The 19,613-nt window shown below is 42.0% G+C and overlaps 1 protein-coding gene across 1 annotated transcript; it reads right to left on the minus strand.

Annotated features, from left to right (window-relative positions):
- Positions 1-467: 467 nt before the first annotated feature.
- On the minus strand, positions 468-1,449 carry LOC144769262 (olfactory receptor 5AP2-like). The gene has a single exon (XM_078653325.1). It carries the CDS (start codon positions 1,404-1,406, stop codon positions 468-470), a length of 939 nt encoding a protein of 312 aa, XP_078509451.1. The 5' UTR covers positions 1,407-1,449.
- Positions 1,450-19,613: the final 18,164 nt, after the last annotated feature.

Raw genomic sequence — 19,613 nt, forward strand, 5'->3', positions numbered from 1 at the left:
TGTTAACTGATATGATTAATGAACAAAATATTATCTTAAAAAATATATGTACTTTTCTTAGTCATTATGACATGATTTATTGTGATGGTTTTTCCTCCATTAGATTAGATATTGACAATTTGAATGGGAAGAGACACTGTGCTAATGTCTAGTTTCCTAGTTTTTCTCAATGTACCTTTTTATTCATTTTCACAGACTTGTAATTCAATTTCCCTTCTCCAGCCGTTATTGTGAGTAGTACTAGTACATTCTTACAGCTGCTATAGCAGTTTAAGAAGGGACATTCTGCCCTGCATAATCCCTGCTCACAAAGAGAAGGCTTTTTACCACGAGAAACAAACCACCCAACATATAGTCAATATTGTCAGCTGTTTATGGAGGAAAACTCGAAATCTTTATGGGTAAAGTCACAACGGGGTTCTATCCTAATAACGTCTGACTAACTAATTCAACAAGTAAAATGGGCCTTACTTATTTTTTGCCAGTTTTTTCAAGGCTCTTTTGACATCTTGGTTCCTCAGACTATAAATCAGTGGATTGAGCATGGGATTCACTACAGTGTAAAATATGGAGGTCACTTTATCTTGCATCACAGAATTACTCGAATTTGGTCTCAGATACATGGAAAAGATGGTCCCGTAAAATAAAGACACCACAGCAATATGAGAAGCACAAGTGGAAAATGACTTTTTTCTCCCTTCTTCAGACTTGATACTTAGTATTGTGGAGATAATGAAAGCATAGGATATCAGGATAATACTGCAAGATCCTATTCCAAAAGAAAATGAAATTATGAAAATGACCAGCTCATTACTGTAAGTGTCAGTGCATGACAGCTTCAGCAAGGGTGGCATGTCACAGAAAAAGTGATTGATTACATTGGATCTACAAAAAGACAAATTAAAAGTAAGTGTTGTTTGAACTACAGCATTCAGAGCACTGCCACAGTATGCTGCAGACACCAACCACTTGCATGTTCTTTGATTTATCAGGACTGGGTAAAGCAGTGGGTTACAGATAGCCACATATCGATCATAGGCCATAGCTGCTAATAAGAGACATTCAGAGGTGCCACATAAGGAGAAGCAGAAGAGCTGAACAGCACATTCATTGAAGGAGATGGACTTTGCATTAGAAATTAAGCCGGCTAGCATTTTTGGAGTAATTGCTGAGGAGTAACATAAATCTACACAAGAAAGATTACTGAGGAAAAAATACATAGGTGTCTGGAGGGTAGGATCAATGTTGATCAAAATTGTTATTCCAATGTTGCCTGTCAGTGTGATAGCGTATATGATGAGGAATAGCACAAACAGTATAACATATAGTTTTGGTTCATCTGTGAGCCCCAAGAAAATGAATTCATTTACGGATGACAGATTTGCACCTTCTATGGAGAGAAGCATTGTAAGTATCAATCAACTGTGCCTCTTTGTGGATCTCTTGCTGATGATGTCAGAAGGAGAAGGGTTTTGGTTATTCAGATGTCTGTGGTTTCTAATACCTCAAATCCAGTGAGAAGCTGAAGCATCGGTTCAGACACAAGCAAATCTACAAAAAAAGGATATTAGAATTCAAATATCATATGGTGAACAAATAATTCAAAACAATCCAAGAGTGCCAAATGCTGTATTTTTAACAGCAACAGTGTAAGTAGCTGTATCATGGCACAGTCAATTTGAGTTCGCACTGAAAAAGCAAACTATCTTAGTAAATAGTTTATCTAAATCTACCACAATCAATATTGATTTTTCAAATTGTATTTGTTTTGCTGTCCGATGCCAAAAAGTGTAATCTCTCAAAACACAGGTATGGGTGTGTCCTCTATCACCCCATCTCAACTCAGAAATTCCAAAGGAAAATCTGGCCTTCTCACCCCTCTTTACTTCTTGGCAGCATTTGACACAGTCCTTCTACTCACTCTGATGTCAAAATTAGAAATCAGAATGGTGCTGAACGTGACTGTCACCTTCTATCCAGACAGCCTCTCTAAATGTGCTCAAATTCATCTCTACAAATTCACCTCTTTCTCAAGGAGTACCCCAAGGCGCTATCCTCTCTCCCACCCTTTTCAAACTCTGCCTAGGCCTGCTGGGTACTCTCCAATATCTCATTCCACTTTTCTGATGATGACACACAGCTGCACCTAAAAGTCACCTCAACCAGGGACATAGAGTTCCTCACCCTGACAGTCTCAAAAATTGAATTATGGATGTCCCAACATCACCCAAAACTGATTCCACAAACGACTGCATTTTTACTGATCTCACTCCCCAACAGCATTACTGTTAGAAATTGAATCTCTAGTTGGCAGAGGTATGCACCTTGTCCAAGTAGGAACTACATTCCTAGTCAGGATGAGTCAGATACACACTATAAGTTAACCTGTGCTCACCCTCTGGTAGGTTAGCACAGAGCAGTTGAGCTTACCGTAAGAGGCAATATATAATGTAATAATGCAACACTTCAAATAGTAACACAGTGAAAACACACAAAACTAAACACCTATTTAGAAAAATTCATTCACAGAGTGTCAGCTGTGTACAGGAGCCATGCAGCACCGACTGAATAAAAGTCCCTTGATCCTGGTCGCTAAAGCGAGACGCAGGGTGTAGTCAAGAGATGCTTCTGTGTTGAGCCCAAAGTCAAGGAGATGTGTAGAGTTTCTCCACACAACAATGGTGATGCGCTGGTGCTTCAGATGAAGGATGGATCAGTTTCAATAGAGCAAGCACCTGGATCCATTTCTAATGGACTTGGCACATGGGCATGGGGATAAGACTTTGATATCCCTTAGTCTTATAACAGAAGGCAATCCAACGGATGTATGATGGTACAACGCGTGCTTTTACAACGCAAGTCGTTACAACGACTCGCGTTGGGGGGCGCTGAATAGTGAATAGTTTAATTTAATATTCCAACTCCAGTCCCCGTGGATAGTAGGGAAGGTGTTGGATAGTAAATTAAACTATTACCTATCCTAGAGCGCCCTCCAGCGAAAGTCGTTGTAATGACTTTCGTTGTTAAACCTGCGTCGTAACGGTACTTCGTTGTAAACGTTCCGTTGTAAAGGACATTCCCCAATCCAACATGCCCTTGTAGATCACTCTGAGCTCAAATAAGTTAGTCCGAATCTTTCCCAGCAGGGCAAATGGTAACTGGCAGAAGGGCAGCACAGGAGAAAAACAATTTTAACGGAGCAGAAGTCCAGTAGTAAGGCTGTCCTTGAACAGCACAGAAGTCCTTCCTCCTGCAGAGTTTCTTCACAGGTACAGTACTGTCTGAATTGGTAGTGTTGGTGTGGTTCGGTGTGGTCCAGTACATACACACAATTGTGCCTGGGAAGTGGGGGAGACTTCACATAGAGGCCTTTGAAGTACATATAGTCCATGCCCTTTCTGACCTCACTCTAGACTCACTACAGGGGTGTATGCAACCTTTTGCATGGGGAAAGGACACAACCCGATTCAGGTGTTAGGTCTTTCCTCCCATTTTGCCCAGGATGGCCCATCAGGATGTGGATGACCCATCAGTCATACCTGATGTCCTTTTGTGTGTGGCTGTCTGGTGGAAAAGCACAAAGCCCAGCTGTCACTCACCACAGACATGTAGTCAGTGACAGGTAGAAAGCATAACATGGTTTAATTAAGGAAATACCAGCTTTCTAAAAGTGGCTTTTTCGGAATTATAATTTAAAATCCAAATTCCCATAAGTTGGGATTTTAAATAGTGATTCCAGAGACACCAAGTTTGGTGGTTCCTTCTCTTCCCAATTGAACTTATAAGATGTAGTACGGTAATATCAATGTTAATCTGTGGGAGAGATTGACGTTGTAGTAGAAAAAACAAATATAAGAGTTTGTTACTACTAGTATATGTAAAACTTTGAAGTACATGCCCTACTTTTTAAATATACTGCACATCAGCCTTGGGCTGTCCAGGGCCTTCCCTAGGGTTGACTTATTTTGTATTGGAAGGAAATGCATGGGCCTGGTAAGAGGGTTGGCCAGGTCAACTTGGCAGTACACAGGCTCTGCAAGAGACATGTTAAAAGGGCTACTTAGGTGGGCACATTTAGTGGACTTTTCTAGGGACGTATATGTAAATGAAATATGTCAACTATGGATATGCCAATGTTACCATGTTTTAAGCAGTGAGCATATGCACTTTTGTAGTGGTAAGTGTCCAGAGTCCTAAAGCCACCAAAAGCAAATGTAGTAAAAATAGGAGGGGGATGGCAAAATGTTTGGGTGTGACCCATTAGAAAAGGCCAGGTCAAACAATTCCACTAGTCAAAACTTAGTTGAAAGCTAGCAACATCCTCAAATGCTAACCATTCAAATTCCTGGGAAAGAATAAGAACCCTCAAAACAAGCTTTCCCTGAATGCGGCCCCAGGATCTGGAACAACATTTACACTTTAATCAGAATCAATCCCTCTCTCAAAAACTTCAAAATGGAGATGACAAATCTACTCATCCAACAATTTCTCCTAAATGGCCTTCCCACAGTAACTTAGGTCCTGATTCACAAAGGGCCTCTGTACTCATGGCGAGGGCCACACATCCATGAGGAAGTCCCCACGCTTGGGGCAAAATCTGCTGAATGAGAATTCTCAGCCACCAGTATTAAGGCATTTTGTGAATCAGCCCCACACTCTATGAATACATTCAAACTATGGCAAGAATCAGGGGACCCCCTCTAAAACTATTCTAGGGCAGGGAAAAGAGGGGAGTGAAATGAATACAACAATATATATTTTTCCCTCATGGACCATTATACTTTCTCATTCAACATTGTTCATATATTTTTCAATTCACTTCTAAAGTACAACAGTGACAACTAAGATCATCTCATTGTTTTTTTTATTTTATCAAAACATTTCCTTTCTTTATATCAAAAATAGTTTTCTTCTTTTTATCACATTATTTCTTATAGTATTTAATAAAAACACATTCATAAATAATTCTTGATTTGTACAATCATAAGTACATCTCTTTTTAAACCATGATTATACCGAATCAGATATAAAGTCAAATTTCAAAACAAACATATACAACAAAACACCCCCGGATTAAATTAAATATAAGCAGTCATACTTCAATCATACCACTTCATCCAATCTTACACCAACTGCACTCATACAATATCTGTACACAGTAGAGTTTATCTATGGCAAGAGACTCTGCCGACAACAGAATCTCAAGGCAAAGCAAGAGACTCAGCACTAGGTCGACACGCGTTTCGGTGGGTTAAATATGTAGGGACCACCTTCCTCAGGACCTTTCCAGATATTAAGCTTTCACTTCCCAGGGGACATCATGCCATAGGATCAGTATTCGTTCAACTAGATTCTGTGTCGCTAGTCAACATGGAAATATCACAAGGAGTATCCTCCAATATCCATTGATACCCTGTCTGGGCACCAACATTTATATATGGTTGGAGTCTATTCTAACTAACGGGAGTTTCTTTCGAAATGTAGATGGAAGGCTGGCATACCAAGCATCAGCTTTTATAATCATATAGCTTGTAGATACGTGTCTTTCCTATTTTTGGTGTATTTTATTTTAGTCCTTGGATCTTAGACGATTTGTAGCAAAGAGCCTTTTCCTGTACTCATGGTTGCTGTTGTGTCGGCCGCCCAATAACACACAATGAAGACGAAGCCCATTCAAACTATGATAACAAGTATCACCCATACATGGAGCTTAACAAATTAGAGAATAGATAGATGCATTTCAAATCAATTGCATAATCATGGACCCATGGCTCCACAATAAACAACCAGAACAAATCATATTTGAAAGTATCCAGCAACAAACTGGAACACGTCACTCTCCAACACACCCACATATCTACACCATAACTCAAAGAATTTAGATGTGTCAAAAAACTTTGTGGCCTGTGTTTCTCCTGGAATATGGAAATCTATGTTGTTCTTAGAATTACAATGTTTCTCTTTGAATAGTTAGCGACTCTACCCTGAGCTCCGCCGGCCATCCAATTCATATATTTTGACACAGATACCTTTACCTTTATATGACTAGAAAGGAAAGGTTGTATACTCTCTATTTTACTTTTAAAGCTGTTTTACACTCCTTGTAGAGTAATAGTCTAAGTTATATAAAATACTTCAAATAAATAAATAAATGGGACTTTGAGTTGTTTGTTAGATGGTACTTCCCAGTGATAAACTGCTGGACTGATTTGCAGTATTAAAGAATATAATGTATGATCTTGTAGTACCCTATCTTTTGTTTGCGTGTAATTTATTTTTAATTTGATAATTCGGTTTTATTTTGATTGTGGTTGAGAACATTTTTACTTTGACCTCCTTTAAACTATACATTATCATATGGGTCTATTTATCTCTTGCAAGCCGATGCATTACATTTAATTATCTACTGTACTGTTTAGCTCATGACATGATATGTGTCGCCTTCTACTTATTTATCAATGTCTTAGGGGTTGGATAGATTTACAAACATGTTGCACTGTGTTTGTGTCATCAAAGTGAAGCAAAGAAGCACAAATGTTTTTTTGTTATTTTTTTCCAAAGCAAAACTTGTTTTGCACTTGGAAATTGCCTAAAAGTAACAGGGTGCAGCACCAATCACATCAAGGTGGGCGCTACATGAGATGTAAATAGAGGTTCCCATTCAAGCACCCATGCTTTTTTTAATGCAAAACTCTGTTGACCAAATGTTAGAACCAGGCCTTTGCATCAGAAATTCACACCACTTGGAGGCTGCACATTAGAGCACACACACAGCGTCAGAATTATTTTAAAGTTGTCTCTGCATAGTACTTTGTACTGGAAGGATATCTTTCCAGTACTAAACCTATGCTAGACTCATGCACACACCCTTGCAGTATGGCGCAAAGGAGTGCGTTTGATGCTAGGTAGCATAACTCTGCACCTGTGATAGGCAGAGGGGAGGAGAGAGCCATATGTTTGTTGCTATGGTGCGCTCTACTTCTCACGCAACACAGCACAACATTTTTGGCTGCTGCCCTATGTTGTGTGAGAATCAGTAAATCTAGACCTGAGAGTTTAAACATCAAACAAAACTTTGTTCCTGGGGATAAACTAAACAACATCTGCATCTCTTTAAAAGGTCAAGCATTTAAGAGTTGGATATACATTTGATTTACAATTCCAGATTTTTTCACAATTAAGTAGGAAATTATAATTCAAATCGAAAAGCTGCCATTAGCCTTTGTGCAAGCAAGGACACTGTGCCCAATGCATTGGTTGGATTGTAAAATAGAGGCATCATTTGGACACATCGTCTGTTTCACCCATGTGCTCCAGTGTCACTGCCCGTACTGTATTACTGACAGCTTTATCTCTGCAAAACCTAGACAAAATGCAGAACACTTAGAAATAGGAAGAAACTAGTAGAAATAACAATATTTTTCCTCATATTCCTCAACTGGGAATGTATAGCATTATGATGCATTCCAAGGTTTATTAGTGTTAGTAAATCTTGCAATGCGCCCAAACCCCTGGGTGGATGTCTGGGAACACCCAACACAGAAAAATGCAAGGCAATGACTCTGGCTACCATGAGTTACTTCCGATTTACTACAGTCAAAGATGGCCTTTTGATCAGAGCAGATAAATTAGTATCTGCTGTTGGTTTGAGGGCTAATTTGATCAAGATACCTCACGTGGGACATTTGGGATGCACTTTTTCATCTAATGGTGGTTGAGGAAAACATTGTGGTATCTTCAATGCACATAGAGGTTGAACATTTTGTTAGGGAGTGCATTATGTTTGCTAATTCAAAGAAGAGTTTGTTAATGAAAAAAAAACATTACAGCCTATTGAATGCATATCCAAAGCTTGGGAAGAGGTTGTTATTGGCCTCGTTGGACCTTTAAATAAGTTTTATTTCCAAATGGTCAGAGGTAAAGTTTGTTGCTGAGCCAAGGGTGTCATTGAATTCTTATTAGAAATTTTCTTCCGCGCAGGCTTTGCTCAATTTTTATATTCTGATAATGGTGTACAATTTGTGAATGGGGAAGTAGATAGGTTTTTAAAATCTGAGGATGTTTAGCAATTGAAAACATTGTTATATAATTCCCAAACTAATGGTCATGTGGAGTGCATGGCTCCATGTGAGCTGCTGATAGTCAGGAAACCTGTTACCAAGCTTGGGCTGAGTTGATTTAGTAAGTGGGTGACATTTGGCATAGAACTGCATGATTTAGAATCAAAGGTAAAGCAAATTATAGCAGAAACCAAATCCAAGCATGAGGAAGTGGTTGACAGTTGTAACCGTCTAAGGGTGGTCAAGTTTCACATTGGTGATGTTGTCACCTAGAAGGCTGGTTATAATGGGAAAATGGGTGGTAAAAATGTCAGTGGTCCTGTGGTGGTGGACAAGGAGTGTGGTAAAGTGGCCAGAGTTACTGGTTTCAATTGGTGAACTATTGAAAGAGTGGTGAAATGCAGGGTTGGTTCCGGGTTAAGCAATTTGAATGCTATTGCTGGGAGCAGTGCAAGTGGAGCTGGGCATGAAGATGTCACTGAGGGGTTTCTTTCTCTAGGGTTGAGAGTGGTGAATAAGGACAAGAAGTGTCAGTCTCGATGATCAAAGTCGCAGTGTCGAATTCACAGGAGCAGTGGAGTTAGGCAAGTCCCACTCAGGTTCAGGAAATAGCCTGTGGTTTATGATTTCTTATATTTTTTATTCTGTACTCATGTTCCTTTTCCTGTGTACAGAATTACAGTTTAGAGCGTTTTCATCCACTCCATCTCTTTATAAGGGGTTGGGTTTAAGATTATTTTAATGGTGATAAGTAGACAGTTTGTATTGTTTTCACATTTTTTATGTTTTATGTTTCTTTTTTTTTGTTTTAGTTTTTTTACTTGATGAAGTTCAAATTTGTATTTCCCCAAGTGAAGAAGTAAGTAGTGTTCCTATGTTTGGTTTAGTTGGCGTATGAAGGGAACGCTATTGTGACAGTAGTCGCATGTTTCCAATAGAATGCTTTAATTGTAATAACTGGAATGTTGTGGGGGTATTTTATAGCAGTTCAAGTGTGCAGAAAAAGGCAGTACAATGCTGTTCTGGTGTTGCAGCTTTGCTGAACTGACTTCAAGTTTACTACATGTTGAGACATGGAATCAAATGTAGATAATTTATTTATTAAATAAATACCATGAACAAAGCCCACACCCAGGAGGAAGAAAAATGAACTGCTCATGTCCAAGATCAATTCAAATCTGAACCTATATTCAATTACAACATATAAATATGCACAAACATGTATGATGTGACATCATAATGTGGGTTTTGTGTGATTGGACAATACTGTGTGTTTAGATGAGAGATAACAGAATAAAGGTTGTACAAATTGAACAACTCAAAAAAGCAATTTATATGTACATGTACAACATCTCCCTTTATCTATACTACTATTATAAAGAGAGAACACAAACCTTTGAGCCAGGTAAACTTGGGAACCACAGCGCCAATCCCCACACCCGATACATTGTAGAAATTGTCAGGGTGTGCAGATGGACATAGGCTATAAAAAATAAAAAATAAATGTACATTTAAAAATATAACTTTAAAAAAAAAGTAGTGCCCTGAAAGTGGCGCCGACCGCGACGCTGCGCTGGCCGCGATGTAGCGCTGGCCACGAAGTGCGTGATGACGAGGAGGAGCGGCGGACATGGAGCGGCGGTGAAGTGAGGAGTGCGGGGAGAAGCGGCGGCTCAGGTGCGTCATGACGAAGAGGAGCGGCTGACATGGAGCGGCGGTGAAGTGAGGAGCGCGGGAAGGAGCGGCGGCTCAGGTAAGGTAAAGGCACATTGGAGTCGGGGCGGGAGGGAGTCGGGGCGGGAGTGGGTGTGCACAGAGGGACGGGCGGGAGGAGTCGGGGCAGGAGGGAGTCGGGGCGGGAGGGGGTCGGGGCAGGAGCGGGTGTGCACAGAGGTACGGGTGGGAGCCCTTAGTGCACGCAAGCCTCAAATGCTGCCCCCAGCCCCTTTCTGCCCCAGGCAACGCTGGGGCAAGCTGCTAGTTTTCAATAAAGATATGAAAAGAAGATTAATAAAAAACAAAATCATCAAAACGTTTGGGTGTTTTGAGTATTGATCTAGTTGTAATATCTTCATTTATGTGTGAAGAACTGAGTTAGTCACAGATGTCACACACATTAGGTTCACATTTCTACAGAGATACTGAATTTTCAGAATGGATCTTAGAATGAGACATTAGGTACACCTGAACTGGCATAAGGTTCATTACTTCTCAAATTGGATGTAGTTTGCGAAGAATGTAAATTTACAATGTCATTCTTTCCTTCATCAGTCTCAAAGTTACAATTGTGTGTTTCTTCTTCTTGATCAAGATACTCCTAATTATTCTCTTCACTAACTGTTTCTTCCCTAGTCTTATTCTTTTTGGAGGATTTCTTCTTGACCATATTTCAAGCATATAACATCACTTTCACTCCACCATCCCTTTTCATCTAAGTTAACAGATTCACTAGATACATTAACCACCTTGTAACGTCTAGTAAAATTAGACTCACCCTTATGTACCTTAAGGGGTTTTTTGATGATGACCCAATGTCCTGTTTTTATTATTTTGTTTTGTTATTCACATCATGATATGCTTTAGTAAACTTCTGTCTGTTAGTAATTTGGCTGGTGCTTACAGTATCTTCTTTGTACTAATTCTTAAATGTAGGTGTTAGAATGGTATTACACATTCTCCCTCTCATTAAATAAAATGAAGTGTGCCCTGTAATCTTCTTCTCCATGTTATTGTAGCTAAAAAAAAAAAAAATCAAATATGTTCTATAATTGGCAAATGAGATACAATGGCCAATTGAACACCCTCTTTCAAAAATCTATATACACGTTCAACCTTTATGCCTAAAAATGTTATGAAATTATGCTTTTTAGCTGAGACTAATTGAGTACCATTATCAGACACTAACACCTTGCGTTGTCCCTCAATAGCAAAAGGTATTTTAAAAAGTCAATAATGATATCTTTGGTTATTTTCAGAATAAATTCGTAATTTATCCACTTTAGTTAATAATCAGATAAAACAACAAGATATTTACAATTGTTTTCTAAAAATTTGAATGGTTCTGAAAAACCAGTAGCTATTTACATCAGCATTTATTCATCAGAATTTAATCCGGGCCACCAATAATAATTGCTTTAAATACTCTTTGTCGTTGTTGAAACAGAATGGCCACAATGTACAAGACATATAGGTTTTTTCCTAGGTTCAGAAGGCGGAACAAATAAATCAAGTCTCATTAGTAATACATTAGCAACAGTAAGTTCATCTGCAACCTGTTGATAACATTTTATGTCATTGAATAAATTACATAGTGATGGCCATTTACCAGTTACAAAATATGTTGCTTTTTGTAAAATGAAGTTTATAGATCGTACGCTCATGTAAAGTCGTCTGCAGCATTGACACTAACCATTCTTCCTGTGAGGGTGGAGATGATGAATACACATTTTAGCTGTAGCCAATGCAATATGGAAGAGACAGATTTGTTGCTTAGAGAGCTTTGGAGAATGACGTAAATCATGTAAAATAATGTTCGCAGGTGTGAATGGTAGATGCAAGGGCATTGTGGAATGTAAAGTTTTCCCAACATAGATTCAAAAAGGTGGAATTCTTGGGCACTCACAAATAATATGAGTTGTGTCACAACCAGAGATGGAACACCTCCAACAATTGGTTTGTGATTGTAAACCAGCTTTATGTAGTTTAACCGGTGACCAGTGCCAGTCATTGAGAATTTTAAATAGATAAAATGTAAGCCTTGCTTCACGGACTCCTTTATGTAAATCCTCCAATATCTGTTCCCATTCAGTAGTTGTATAAGAGTTAGATACACGGTATTGCCATTTAGGTCGAAGATTATGAGAGAGGGTATGTGAAAAGAGGTGAAGCATAAAGGTTTTATAAAGGCCAGAAGTTACACCTTTATGATTACCCCTTATATTTAAATAGGATAATATTGGAGATACTTGAAGCAACCAAGGGGGGATCACAAATGTTTCTTTAAACATTGTTGTATTTGAAGAAATTTAGAAGAATGTTGTATAGGGAAGATTAAATTCCTCCCTTTATTGTGAGAAGGATTTGAAGACGCCATTATGAAGAAGTTGACCTGGGGAGTGGATGCCGACTACTTGCCACAAAGGCCAAGATAAAGTATGACCATTAATACGAATACCTGAATTATTCCATAAGGGAGCCTTGACATGAAACTGTGAGTTTGAATCTAATAAACGATGTTCTTTTTGTCAGGATTTATATAAACCCATTGCGGAATATCTTTGATTACTGGGAAGACGTAAGAGAATTGAGAGATGTGTTATGCGAGGGAATAGTGTTCAATGGATGGGAGACCCATTCCTTGATATAATTGGTGGGCTTTTAATTTTACAAAAAACAAAAGAGAGAGCTAGGACTTGTGGATGGCCGTCCTTGTCCCTGGATATAATTACAAACCAACTAAGACTGCCACGTTAAATGACTGTCTGACACAGTAGTGTCTGGCACCTCAAATGTTTGTCTAGAAAACTCTCACACACCAACCTAGTTGGTGTCATGCTTCATCATCGAGTCCCAGCTGAGTAGCCGAATGGTACTCAGCTGTTCTGCAACACCTGTTTACAGTGGAGCGGGCTTGAGGTGTCGGTGAATGTGATGAAGTGAGTGGGAATTTAAAAATACCTCCGGAATACTACCTGTTAAATACTGTTATTCCTGATGATCCAGGGTATGTTAAAAATGAGCGAGTATATAATGTGTTAAGGATACTATGTGTAACCTACTATTGTCCTTTGATTGTCATGACATTTCAGCCCACTGGAAAATATTGGCGCTTTCTTCAGGACTTCTCAAGTAAAGTGAGTGAAGTGCAAAAAGTGAGTGGTAAAAATAAACCACATGTTAAAGCATTTAAGTACTTGCGCTATGGAGTACTGCATATGCTGGATGGACAAACCGTACTTTGGGTCCTCATGCGGGTTAATACCTGAAGAGGAAGGAGACATAACACAACACAATACAACAGTTAACATTAAGAATTGTACCGTCAGAAGGTTATGCCTTAACCGCAATAGTAGTGGACTATGGTTTTCTAACTGCGGCAAGCTGTGTCAGACATATGTGCAGTACCATTCATACACATACTATGCACTCAATATATCATGCTAGTGTATGATATGGTGATCATGCCATCATATACTATAGTTAAGGTGTGCTTCGAGGTGCCTTATATTATGCATTATTGTTTGTTGTGAACAGTGGCAGTGAATGGGCTATGAAAACATAAGTGGTAGTCATCATTACGACGGTTTTAAGTAAACCGCGTGTAGTCGGCAAAATTGTGCCGTGATTTTTGTAATAGTAAATTATACAGAGACTTTTAGAGGAATTATTAGCGATCAGTAATTAAACTAATGAATGTTTGGCTCACGCATTTGGTCCTGGGAGGGGGGAGCCTTTAAAGTCACATAGTAGAAAAAAGAGATAAAAAAGGGGGGAGAGGATGAATGAATGAAATTGAACCTGTATCGCACAGGCTACCCTGAGGCCTCCCAGCACTGCTGACTAACGCACAAGGCAGTAAGATGGAAGGCTTAAAGAGAGTCCCTAAAGAGATGGGTTTTTAAAAGTTTCCTGAACGTCAATAGATTTGACTCCTTCCGGAGGTCTAGAGCAAGTGAGTTCCAGAGAGTGGAGGCATTGAAGGAGAAAGAGCGTCCACCCCATCTTGATCTTCGTATTTTGGTAGAGACAGCAAGAAAAGAAAAGCTGGAGCGGAGGTTCCGCGACGGATGGTAGGGAGTAATGAGGGGGTGGACAATGTCCAGGCCCTTCCTCCAGAAGGCCTTGCGGGCCAAACACATGGCTTTGAATTGGATACTTGCCCTAACAGGGAGCCAATGAAGGCTCCTTGAAGCAGGTTTTGCAGATTGATTGCGGGGGTCTGAAAGAGCAGGTGGGCAGCACAGTTTTGGATCACCTGAAGCTTCTGTATAGTAAAGTGCGGGTTTCTAGATATAAGGTATTACCATAATCCAGGCGAGACAGAATCAGAGCCTGAACCACAATCCTTCGCGCCTGAAAAGGAAGAAGGGGAAGGATCTTGCGCAACAGCCTCATTAAGCCATAACAGGTGGCTGAAAGCTTAGTGGCCTAAAAGTGGAAATTGAGAGCGATATCAAGCCACATCCCCAGACTCTAAATCTGGGCTTTTGGATCTGGTGCAGGGCCGAGACAGGCTGGCCAGAGGAGAGCAGGATTGAAGGAGGGAGAGTTACCGAGAAGCATTAGCTCAGTCTTATCCCCATTGTGCTTAAGGCATGAGAGTTCCATCCATTCAGGTACTGCCTTCAGGCAGGGACCGAAAGAGCTAGATGACCTCTCAGGATGGTTTAATGCTACCACAAGCTGAGTGTCATCTGCGTAGGTAACGATCTTTATTCCAAACGGAAGGACAATCTCAGCCAGAGGGCTCATGTAGATGTTAAACAGCGTGGAGTTCATGGACGAACCCTGAGGAACCCCACAACTGAGCAGCAGCCGGTTGGACACTACATCACCTTCAAATACCTGAAAAGAACGATCCATAAGGAAGGACTGGAACCAGGCTAGGGCCGTACCAGTCACTCCAAGGTCCTTGAGGCGGCAAATCAGAATGTTAGGATTAACAGTGCCGAAAGTGGCACTGAGGTCGAGCAGAAAGATTGCTGCCGTGCCCCCCTGGTCCAGAATCTTCCTCACCTCCTCAGTTACTGCCACACGAGTAAGCATGGGCGGATTTTGCGGATCCACGATTCACGAATTTGCGGATTCACGGATCGTGGATCCGCAAAATCCGCGGATTTTGCGGATCGGCGGATTGGCGGATTTGGGGGCGGGGCTTTACTGGATAATCAGTAAGTGCTACCTCGTTGGGTAAATGTATAGTGCTTTTACTACACTACAGCTACCTAAAGTGCCCGAGAGTTGTCAACAGCGACCAGGTGTGTGTTGCTATGCAATCGCGCTGAAGGGCGCAGGGGTCCCTTGAGTGATCTGCCCATCATAGTGGGTAAATGGCGGGAACACGGTGCACACCTCGAGTGTGTGGGCGGGGCCAAACGGACGGGGCTTCCATGCGAGTGCACATGCCTCTTGTGCGTATAAAAGGTCAGAGACTGATCGGAGCAACAGATGTAGAAACAGAAGCTCCTGGTCACAGAACAGCACGGGGGTTGCGCTCGTGAAGGTCAAAGATGCAAAGGCCTGTATCCAGCGTCACAGCTGATTTTCGACGGTATATTTGGGAAGAAGGCACACCTGCCCAGCCTCCACAACGCTCAGGATTGTTTTGGGCCGATGAATGAGTCACTGAATTAAAGCTTCAACTAGGGCACATGCTGTATTGATATCTGTAAGTGCTTCCTGTTGAGGTGTAATTTTTGTGCCAGGACCGTCGTGCCAGAATGAACCCTGCCCTTCATATTTATTCTAGAAGACACCACCGTTTTTTTTTGTAACTAATTTACGATGGCGCCATAAAATAGTTACTAAATTAGCTTCAACAGGAAGCTCTAACTGGTAACATAAAGCAGGCGCTCGAGCCTCTGCTTTATCTTATCTATTAGAGCTTCCTGCTGAAGCTAATTAAGTAACTTTAGGATGGCGCTGGCAGCTTGCCGGCGCCATCGTAAATCAGTTACAGAGCAGCAAGGCGTGAACTTTTGACCGGGAATCCGCCGCTCGCGAATTGCGGATTTTCGGTAAATTCGCGAGAGTTCGCGGATCGCGGATTTACCGAAAATCTGCAAAATCCGCGATCGGAGCGGATTTTTCGCTCATGCTTACACACGAGCGATCTTCCTCCCTAGCTGGGGACGGAAACCTGTTTGAGAGCAATGGAGGAGATGGTTAGACGCCAAATACTCTACCAGCATAGTGTTCACATGTTTCTCAAGTAACTTACTCACCCAGGGGAGAAGAGAGATAGGGCGATAACTAGTTAACATGGACTAGTTGAGGGTAGGTTTCTTTGAAAGAGCCCTCACTCACGCACATTTCCATGAGAACGGAACCATGCAGGAAATGGATAGATTTAGAATGTCCAAGATGGCAGGGCGAATGGAGTCAATGGCCAGGGTAAACTGCTGAGGGGGGGCAGGACCCATAGGAGAGCCCAAAGTTACTTTAGTCATGATCAGATCGAGGGCGGTGGAGGTTAGGGGAAGGACTTGCCCTAGTGAAGACTGCAGATCAACAACCATCTCTGCGGTATGACAAAAGCTTGAAACGTTCCGGGAAACTGGAAAAGATACATAAATATTTTGGATTTTTTGATAGAAGAATTCAGCTAAATTGTTACAACGGCTTTGTGCCCCCTCTTGGGCTATTGCTTTCTGGGGGAGGATTGCTAAAGTATTGGCAATACGAAAAATCTCTTTAGGAGAGTTAGAGGCCGAGATGATTTTCTCCTCGTAATAGATGCTTTTTTATATTTTGATTGAATCTCTGTAATCGGTTACTTAAGCTCTCTTAAAATAGGGGAGAACCATGGTGCCGCCTTAGGTTTCCCTTTCTTGTGGGTATATGTAAATGTAAATGTAATATACTTGTAAAGCGCACAGCTGCCCCAGCAACGGGGCGTCCAGGCGCTGTATAACTCTGGGGAACCCGTCCTGGCTTTCCCTGTGGGATGGTCCCTTGCTGGGAGTCCCCAAGGTGGAGCCAGGCATCCCCGGAATTGGTGGGGCCGTTGTGGAGATTAGGCAAGCTAATGCCCAGAGTTGCCGAGTGGAACCCCTGATTATAGTAAGCACCGAAGCGAGAATTATCGAGTCCGCTGACCAAGGTTCACGACCCTGCCGCGTCGGGAATTGAACCCTGGTCCCGGGCTGACTTCTGCTCTCAGGCCTGCCGCCTCTAACCAGTGAGCCACACTACTCCACATACCACATATCTTTTAGGAAAGACCGAGTCAAGCAAACTTGTAATCCAGGAATTAAAATTATCGACAGCCTGGACCAGGTTAGCGCTAGTGGCAGGTCTGGGAGGCCTGGTGGCTTCAAGAACCGAAGTCCATAGGCTTGGTGAAAGCCTCGACCAATTCCGTTCTAATACCGGTATTTTATTACAAGACGGAATAGGTTGACAAACCTCCCAAATTAAAGGGATCAGAAAATTATGTGTCCAGGAGAGTGGAATAGGGGTGCCAATCACTAGCTCTTGTAGGTTGCTGAAAACAGGGTCAAGGAGATGACCTTTGACATGAGTTGGTAGGAATCCTTTCTGGGTTAACTGAAACGCTAGTAGATTCATTGATAGTTCCTTTGCCGAACAATGAGCAGGGTCATCTAAATGTATGTTAAGGTCTCCAAGTATAGTAAAATTAGATGTGACTTAGGCCAGGTTGGCAATGGTAAGAGAGAGACTTGTGAGGAACTGTCTACTACCCCAGGGGGACGGTAAATTAAGAGGCCGGAGAAGGTGTTTGTCGGGGCCAGGTCTACGGCAAAGGCCAGGCTCTCACAGTCTATAAGGGAAGTTGTAGTAGTGCGAAGGTTGAAGGTCTCTTTAAAAATAATAGCTAGACCCCCGCCTTTTCCGATGTTACGATCAGCTCTGAGAATTAAATAACCCGGGGGGAGAGTTTGAACGAGAACGGGGTCTGCTTCGCTGTGAAGCCAGCTCTCAGTTTAGAAGAGAACATCTGGGTTTAGGTTATCCAGTAATAATGCGAGCTCAGTGGAATGTTTAATAAGTGATCTACAATTTAGAAGGAATAATCTCGCCTGGAAAGGGGCAGAAACAGGTCCCCTAGAATTGTCAAGTACTTGGAAGGCAAAGTCACATTGAGCACAGTGGGAGAGCCCAGTCACAATATCCATGGCATGTAGACACTTTGTATTAGGCAGACCTCCCAACCTTAGCAAAGTGTGGGAACTGTAGCAAATTATATTTATAGGAGGACTACCAGAGGGAGTGGCTCCTGGTGCCGGCCAGGCACGGACGGACGCAGACGGGCTTGCCTTTGGCGGGCCATTGTCGCACCCGCTGAACGCATCTGCTGCGCGTCGGACTGGGCATCTGCTTTATAGTTTGGTGGTGCACATCAACTAGACTGCTAACCTTGCCAAACAGGAAGTTGCCTGGGGCTCCCTCCACACAACCGGGATGTCCCCCTTGGTGGACCGGGGAGGGCAACAGGAATACGATACCCACACCACATTGGCAGCGATAGCGTGAGTCAGGTGAGAGATGTGCAAAAAGTTAAGGTTGCAGAAAGAATAACAAAATGCATGTTGAAAACGATAACAGTTATTTTAAAAAGGCAGGTTCGATTCCACAAGTTAAAGAGTAAGCTGTAATGCAGTTAGAAGAGAACAAAGCAATCCACCCTCTAAATGCGCGTCCGCTGCGCGTCGGACTGGGCATCTGATTTATAGTTTGGTGGTGCGCGTCAAGTAGACTGCTAACCTTGCCAAACCGGAAGTTACCTGGGGCTCCCTCCACACACCCGGGACGTCACCTGTGGTGGACCAGGGAGGGCAATAGGAAGGCGATACCCACACCACAATGGCAGCGATAGCATGAGTCAGGTGAGAGATGTGCAAAAAGTTAAGGTTGCAGAAAAAATAACAAAATGCAAGTTAAAAATGAAAACAGTTATTTTAAAAAGGCAGGTTCGATTCCACAACTTAAAGAACAAGTGGTAATGCAGTTAGCAGAGAACAAAGCAATCCGCCCTTCAAACGCGCGTCCGCTGCGAGTCGGACTGGGGATCTGATTTATAGTTTGGTGGTGCACGTCAACTAGACTGCTAACATTGCCAAACAGGAAGTTGCCTGGGGCTCCCTCCACACAACCAGGATGTCACCCTTGGTGGACCGAGGAGGGCAACAGGATTGCGATACCCACACCACAATGGCAGCGATAACGTGAGTCAGGTGAGAGATGTGCAAAAAGTTAAAGTTGCGGAAAGAATAACAAAATGCAAGTTAAAAACGAGAACAGGTATTTTAAAAAGGCAGGTTCGATTCCACAACTTAAAGATCAAGCGGTAATGCAGTTAGCAGAGAACAAAGCAATCCGCCCTCCAAATGCATATCCAGGATCAGCGAAGACGTCCTGGCTAGTATCCATTACGATAAAGTTTTGGCATGACAGACATTTAAAAACACGGGTTCAGCGGTGAAGTTTGAAAAAAGTCGACTGTACCCGGAAATGGTTCGATCTAACTTGGTGAAGACGGCTCTCCCGCTGTATGACCTATTGCGGTGTCCTCAGGAGCAGGCCGATGCTTGTTTAAGAAGGCTCCGGTAGATTGTGGAAGGACTTCCGGGAGAGAGGCGTGCGCGTCATCACGTACGTAATGTATGATGCAATGCTCAATGCCTAATGTCTGGCGCGCTAACTATGGCTAGGGTTATCCCGCTAATGGCGTTTGCAAGGTGGTTGAATATCCCTTACATGAATCGCGCCTATGTGAACACAAGTCATCACGTACGTAACATGTGGTGCAATGCACAATGTCTAATGTCTAGCATGCTAACTCTGGCTAGGGTTATCCCGCTAATGGCGGTT

The sequence above is a fragment of the Lissotriton helveticus genome, chromosome 1_1 (genome assembly GCF_964261635.1).
Source record: "Lissotriton helveticus chromosome 1_1, aLisHel1.1, whole genome shotgun sequence".
Lineage (NCBI taxonomy): Eukaryota > Metazoa > Chordata > Amphibia > Caudata > Salamandridae > Lissotriton > Lissotriton helveticus.

Coding starts and splice junctions, on each gene's coding strand:
- LOC144769262 (XM_078653325.1), bottom strand. CDS start 1,406: ATGCTTCTCTCCATAGAAGGTGCAAATCTGTCATCCGTAAATGAATTC.